At 47.8% G+C, this 6,773-nt stretch overlaps 2 protein-coding genes across 5 annotated transcripts in view; both read left to right on the top strand.

Moving 5' to 3' along the window:
* The window catches only part of TRIM59 (tripartite motif containing 59), a 26,748-nt gene that overhangs the window by 2,718 nt on the left and 17,257 nt on the right, over nucleotides 1-6,773 (top strand). The window contains exon 1 of one of the 4 annotated variants that reach the window (XM_025206520.1): nucleotides 862-989. The exons of 2 other annotated variants lie outside the window; for them this stretch is intronic. In XM_025206520.1, coding sequence (XP_025062305.1) covers nucleotides 900-989 — 90 coding nt within the window. In that variant the 5' untranslated portion in view covers nucleotides 862-899. One more of the 4 variants, XM_025206521.1, reaches the window with a different exon arrangement.
* KPNA4 (karyopherin subunit alpha 4) overlaps nucleotides 1-6,773 on the top strand; it is a 72,852-nt gene that overhangs the window by 51,176 nt on the left and 14,903 nt on the right. The gene's annotated exons all lie outside the window — the stretch shown is intronic.

The raw sequence follows: 6,773 nt of genomic DNA, 5'->3' as shown, positions 1-6,773 counted from the left end.
AGGTAGCAGCTGTTTGTAGCCTCCAGGCTGTAGCCAACCCTGGCTCTGGGTAGCTGCTGATAGCCACGGAGCCCGGGCTGCTCCCAGCAGGGCTTGCAGCATCCCAGCTCCCTGCTGGGAGCAGCTACCCAGAGTTGGAGCCAGCTGCAGCCAGGAGGCTGCAAACAGCTGCTGCCTCCCTGGCCCCAACACATGCCAAGGAAAATGGCCTCACATGACATGCTTGGCATGCATGCTGGGGGTTGCTGACTCCTGAGCTAGACCATTCTCAGTCGTGGCATATGACAGAAAACGAAGCAGTGGTCTCAAATTGCACCAAGGGAAGTTTGAGGTTAGGTATTAGGAAAAACTCTCACAAGGAGGGTACCCAGAAAGGTTATGGAATCTCCATCCTTGGAGGTTTTTAAGATTGAGCTGGACAAAGGCTTGGCTGGGATGATATAGTTGGGGATGGTCGTGTGGTGAGCAGGGGTTGGACTAGATGACCTCCTGAGGTTCCTTCCAACCCTAACTTGATTCCATGTAAGTTTTATGAGGAACAATGAATGGTCTGGACAACTTTCAGTGTGTAGAGAAAGCCTTTTCACTGAATTCGTTATTGCCTTCCAATAAAAACTGCATTTTTCATGGAATCTCAAGTTTTGCAACTAAGAAGATTGTCCCAATTGCTGGGGGGTGACCTAAGACAACAAAATGGCATCAACCACTTCTAGAGTCCTCTGCAAAGGAGATCTTGTCAGTAGTTGAATCTTATAAGGGACATAAACTGCTTCCTGCAATTTTAAGGCAATTGTCAGCAACCCTATAAATATGCTCTAACAATGAACTCATGTTTCACCAGGAATGCTCAGCTTGAAATTTGGAATTGTAAAGTCAGCAAAGAATGATTCTGCTGAGTGATGCTGCCAATTAGCCCATCCATGCAGCTAGTTGATACTGCTTCCAGTTTAGCAGACAGTGCATGTTTGAGGATACTGCTAGCAGGGACAGTAAGCTTACCATATACATCCTTGTTCCTTAGGAGACCAAGATATAAATGTACTAGCCCATATGATCCTGAGACTTAGTTGGACTGTGCAACTAACCTATTTTTTGAAGAGGAATTATTAGGTAATGACCACTTTGCCCATTACCATAGCTTAACTTTTCCCTCTTCATGAACCAAGTGGCTAATTCCTTGGGTAGTTAGTATGACACTGCTTAACTTGGATCTGTGCATGAGGATAACTTGTTTACAGGCACAGATCAAATGGACACTGCTAGTAAAATGCCTGTTCGTAGGCATGTGGATCGCACACACCATGTATTCACACATCTCAAAGAACTGCAACATGTCTATGACTGAAAGAAAAAAATATTTATTTGTTTTTATATATCTATATAAAATAAGGCAATTCCAAAAAACAGCCTCTCAACACTCCTCTAACATTCGGAAGATGTAGGCAGCCCTATCAAGTCGGAAATGGGACAAGTGGGAGCTCTATGACAGATCAATCCTCAGTAGCTAGTTGAAATCTTACGCACAAAATGAATCTGAACTTGACTGGAGAAGCTTGCTGCAGACTTGGTATTTTTTTCCCCACTTTTTAAGAAACAGTTTTTAGATCCCTTTGTTGAAGTTCTTTTTCTCTGGCGAGGAGAAAAATCACCATCCCAGGTTCAGTTCTGTGTTGTCTAATAGCCAGATCTTCCTTTGCCTGGGGTTCAGTTTCTCTGTTTGTAAAGGGGAGACTCTGCGGCACTTGGGTTTCTGTTTTTCCCCTACGTGAATGGGAGACTTTCATCCATAAGGACTTGTTTGCTCTTCAATGAAAGCAAACAGCATAATGGGCTGCCTTTGGGGTTTTGTCTCTTTCTACGAAAAAGAGGTTTCCTGCCACTTGGGCTTCAGGTTCTCCTTTCCCGAGGTAAGGAGCTCATCCATCAGCCTCACCCTTGGTGGAGGGGCGGCCCCTGAGCTTCGGCCTCACGCGGTGCGAGTGAGCGGCTCCTCGCCACGGAGCCGCCTCACACTGTCTGAATGCGGCGCTTCTCGCCCTCCGGGCTCTCTTCCTCCCTGCAGTGGGGCAAGACGACCTGCGAGTCGAGCGCCTCTTCCTCGCGGGGCCTGACGAGCGGCGGCCCCCCCCTCGAGCGCCTGCCCGCCTGGGAGTGTACCGAAGTCACGAGGCGGGCCGAAGCGCTGCAGCTGAAGCCGGTGGCGGCGGCCGCTAGGGCGCACGCCAGGATGCACATGAAGAAGCTGGGCCCGAAGGTGGAGGTGAGGCGAAGGGGCTGCAGTTCCTTCTCGGTCTGCAGCCTGCTGCGCGTCACCTCGAAGAGGCAGGAGCACAGCGCCGCCGCGCCCAGGGCGAGCAGAGCGGCCAGGCCGTGCAGGAACGGGGCGGCGGCGCAGCGTTGCTGCAGGCCCAGGAAGTCCAACAGCAGGGCGCTGCAGCCGCTGAGGATGGCGACGAGGCAGCAGATCGCTATGGACAGGATGAGGGGCACCCCGGCCGGGCCCAGGAGAGGCGAGTCGGGAGGGGGAGCTATGGGGTTAAGGGCCCAGACCGCTCCCAGCACGAACTGCACCTCGTCGCCGCTGACCAGGACCCAGCTGGGGTAGGCCCCGGCCAGGAACATCAGCCCGACGGCCAAGGCTTGGGCCACGACCGCTGCCAGGCTGCCCGTCCGCCTGCTGCCCGCCAGGCCCCGGAGGAGGCGGCCCGGATCCTCGGGGCCCGCCGTCTCCATGGACCCGGGGCAGGGAGGGCGGAGTAAAGTCGGCTCCGCGCCCGCAGCTCCCGGGCAGCTGTGCCGTGCTGTGCCCCGCCCCCGCCGCGCCGAGGCAGTGCTCCGATGGCCCGGGCGGAGGCAGTGCTAAAAAGGGGGAAGGGGGAACAACCCGCTGCGCGGGGCGGGACGGGGACTTGCTGCAGGCAAATCCGCGACTTCCCCGGCGCCAGGGCCAGGCGCAAGGTTTGCTTGGTAAATAAATCCCCTAAAAGGAGATGCGTCCGCCTGAAGGACTCTGCGGGCTTTTGTCCTTTCTTCATTTTGTTAGTAAGCTAGGGGAGGGGGGCCGGTTTTAACCTTTGCTCTGCCTGTAGAAACATCCGCCAAGGTACAGCCTGACCTTGCCTGATGGTTACAAGGACACAGGTTTAATTTCTTGTAAGCAGCACATGCAGCTAAAAAAACCTAGTGTAGATAAAATTAAAAAGAAAGCTTTGCAGTTACCATTTATTTGTGGAATTACCAGCTTAATAGTTTTTTATTCAACATCACTTTTAAAAAAAGATGTTGTTTGGCAGCCTTTTACATGGAAAAAAAATTCCAGTTACTGAATGGGTTACAGTATTGTTCACATCCAGGTCTCTGGTTTCAGTTGTCATAATCCAAATCAGGTTAGTAGTAATCAAATTTACTTAAAATCCACTTCAGATCAACAGTGACCAGAAGTCATTATGATCTGATAGTGGATCAGTGCTCTGTAGGAATGAGTTTGATTTTAGTTCAGTTCGTTAGCTGGGCATTTGTATTACAAGGTCTGCTGCCATAATTAGCCTGAATTGGCAATCTGAACAGACTAACTGAGCAGGTATGGAGGAGGTTCACCAACTCTCATCCACAAAGGTAAATCCACTCAGAGTTGGAGCTGTGAGACAAATAATATTTATTATGTAAAAATAATTTTATTATGAGAGCCTCTGTAAGCATTAAATTCACAGGAAGAAAAATATCTTTTGCTGCCTACCTTTGAGGAAAATTCATATTTTTGTATCGGCAAAACTGCAGGGTTAATTGAGTGAAACACAAGAGAGAAAGATGTTATGCTTATAGAAGACCTTTTAAAATATTAGTTTTGTATTATCCAAGGCAGATGTTTAAGTATTTTGGAATGATGAGACTCTTAATATTAATTTGCCATTGCACTGTAAGTAATATGATTTGCTGACTTTTTTAAGGCTGCCATAATATTAGTGTCTAAGAATGTGTTTGAATTTTTATTCCCGTGACTTGACAAATTATAAATAAACCAACATAATCCCGTCTATGTGGAAAATGTACACACCACTGGGTATTTGACCTATAATGTTTTTAGGATTATCAGTGTAGCAGATGGTAGATCACAATGCCAGCCACGAAATCCCTCAATGCGTCCACTTTCTAATACTTGCAAACTCTGTTTTTCCCACCTGCTATCCCAGAGCGGAGATGTTCTGGATCTTCCATTTCAATTCCACAGCCTTCAAGTCCCACACTGCAGTCAGAGGCTTCCTGGTCCTGGACTGAATTCTCTTCAAATCCTTGTTCATAGATTCATAGACATTAGGGCTGGAAGGGACCTCGTAAGATCATCAAGTCCAACCCCCTGCCCAAAGGGTAGGAAGTCAGCTAGGGTCAAAGGATCCCAGCAAGATAAGCATCCAAAAGGATACGTTTTTGTTCCTTAGAAGTGCCCAGAGTAGGTGCTTGCACCACCTCTGTGGGGAGTCTGTTCCAGGCCTTGGGAGCTCAGACAGTAAAGAAGCTTTTCCTTATGTCCAGCCTGAAACGGTCTTGCAGGAGTTTGTGACCATTGGACCTTGTCATCCCCTGGGGTGCTCTGGTGAACAGATGTTCCCCCAGATCCTGATGAACACCCCAATATACTTATAGGCTGCCACCAAGTCCACCCCTGAGATGGTGCTTTTCCAGGCTGAAGAGTTCCATAGCTCACAGCCACTCTTCATAAGGCCTGCTCTCTTGCCCTCTTATCATGCATGTGGCTCTCCTCTGGACTCTCAAGCTTCTCCATGTCCTTCCTGAATTGTGGAGATCAGAACTGGATGCAGTACCTCTGCTGCAGCTTCACCAAGGCCGAGTATAACGGGAGGATAACATCCTGGGTCTTGCTCAAGATGCATTGGTAGATGCAAGCCAGAATTTCGTTCACTTTGCCAGCTGCGATATCGCATTGGTAGTTCATGTTCATCTTGTGGTCAATTGTGACCCCCACATCTCTTTTGGTTGCAGCGCTAGTGAGTGTAGCATTGCCGAGCCTATAAGTGCGATGTGGGTTTTTTTCCCCTGGGGTGGAGCACCTTGCATTTCTCTGTATTGATCACCAGCCTATCCTCAAGTGTGGATATTCTTCCCCAAAGTTTGATGTTGTCAGTGAACTTGGCCAGTCCGCTTCTGACACCAAAGTCCAGATTGTTTATAAGGACATTAAAGAGTACAAGTTTGAGATCAGAGCCCTTAGGGGACACCACTGGTCACCGAGTGCCATTTTGATTGGGTTCCATCAACTACCAACCCTCTGGGTCTGACCTCGGAGCCAGTTCCCCAGCCATTGGACTGTAGTGTAGTCAAGACCACAGTTGCCCAATTTTTCCATGAGGATGTTGTGCGACACCAGGTCAAAGACTTTTTTAAAGTCCAAATGTATAATATCAACCTCTTTCCTTTTGTCCAGATGATACGTCACCTGGTCATAGAAGGAAATGAGATTGGTCAGGCAAGACCTACCTGCAACATGGAGCCTTCTGTTAGCCTGTCAAGAATGATTTCTTTGATCATTTTTTGATAATTTCTCTGATGATTTGTTGACCCTCCCTCATTTAATGAAAAAGATTTTCAACTGTGTCTGGAATTTGTGAAAATGCTGAATACTTCCAGTTGATTTTTAGTCCCTAAAGATTAGTAACTGGTATAAGTCTGATCTTACTTCCATTTGCAGATGATAAAAGCAGGTGGCAAAACATCTTTACTTTTGTACTGGTCTTCCCTACTGAGATTAATTTTTACCCTTAACGCAAATGAAAACCCATAGAGAGCATTTTCCTATAAGGCAGTTACCTGGGGAAACGAAATCCAAATAGACCAGCTCTGTATTTGTTCCATTTTGTTTTGCCTTGGGTTTCTTTATTGACCGTGAACAGCAGATGAGGGTTTAATAACTGACTGTAGTGGCATCAGCAAATTAGTTCACCAGTTTCCTCTCCCTGGGCATAAGTAAGTTACTTCATATTGTAAAACTATACTAGATCGCATGCTTGTACGTGACAGTCCTTGTTTAAATTTACAGGTTTAATCCTACTTGCTTGATGATATCACTGATGGTTACCTTGATACTTTTCAGGTGGAGCCCCGATTTTATGTGATAAATACAAATAGCTGCAGTGTATGGAGCTGTGGGCCATTTCCTATGTTACTTTAAAGGCTCTTAAGTGTATTTATCAGGACTCATACATTTCTCATAAATTGTAATTTTAATTTTACTCCAGCAAGTCATCAGTTTGTACAGGACTAGTATTAGAAAACTGCAAAATCACTAGCAGTTGGAAATGCACATAACTTCATAAATATTCAATAGATTCCTTGCATTTCGGATCTACGGTGCATCTCTGCCAGTGTTAGTAGCGACAGAAACACGAGAATAAGTTGGCGAGAGATTTTACTACCCGGTCCTCTTACTCTGGCCAGTTTCCTGCTGCTCCTCCTGCTGTAACCGCAGGGGTGCGACTACTGCAAGAGATGAGAGGATGCGTGCTTTCTTCTTTTTCATGTGCACTGTGACTGCGTGACTTAACTATGAGAGGAGTCTGAGGGAAAGGCCCTGAAGCCTTTGCTTCAGTTGTGCTCCGCTCCCAGCAAACCCTGCAGGCCACCTGAAGGCAGCCCCTCGGCGCTCAGGGAGGAGAGCCTGCACTCGGCCTGTCCGCATTCGCATCAGCCGAGCCAAGGTTTCGCCTTTTATGTCGGAGGGAGAGAATGCGCTTCCGCGCGCGGTGACGAGGCCTGCGGGA

Source organism: Alligator sinensis, unplaced genomic scaffold (genome assembly GCF_000455745.1).
Source record: "Alligator sinensis unplaced genomic scaffold, ASM45574v1 scaffold869_1, whole genome shotgun sequence".
Taxonomy (NCBI): domain Eukaryota; kingdom Metazoa; phylum Chordata; order Crocodylia; family Alligatoridae; genus Alligator; species Alligator sinensis.
The sequence above is the reverse complement of the archived record's forward strand: the minus strand, read 5'-3'. Positions and strand labels throughout refer to the sequence as shown.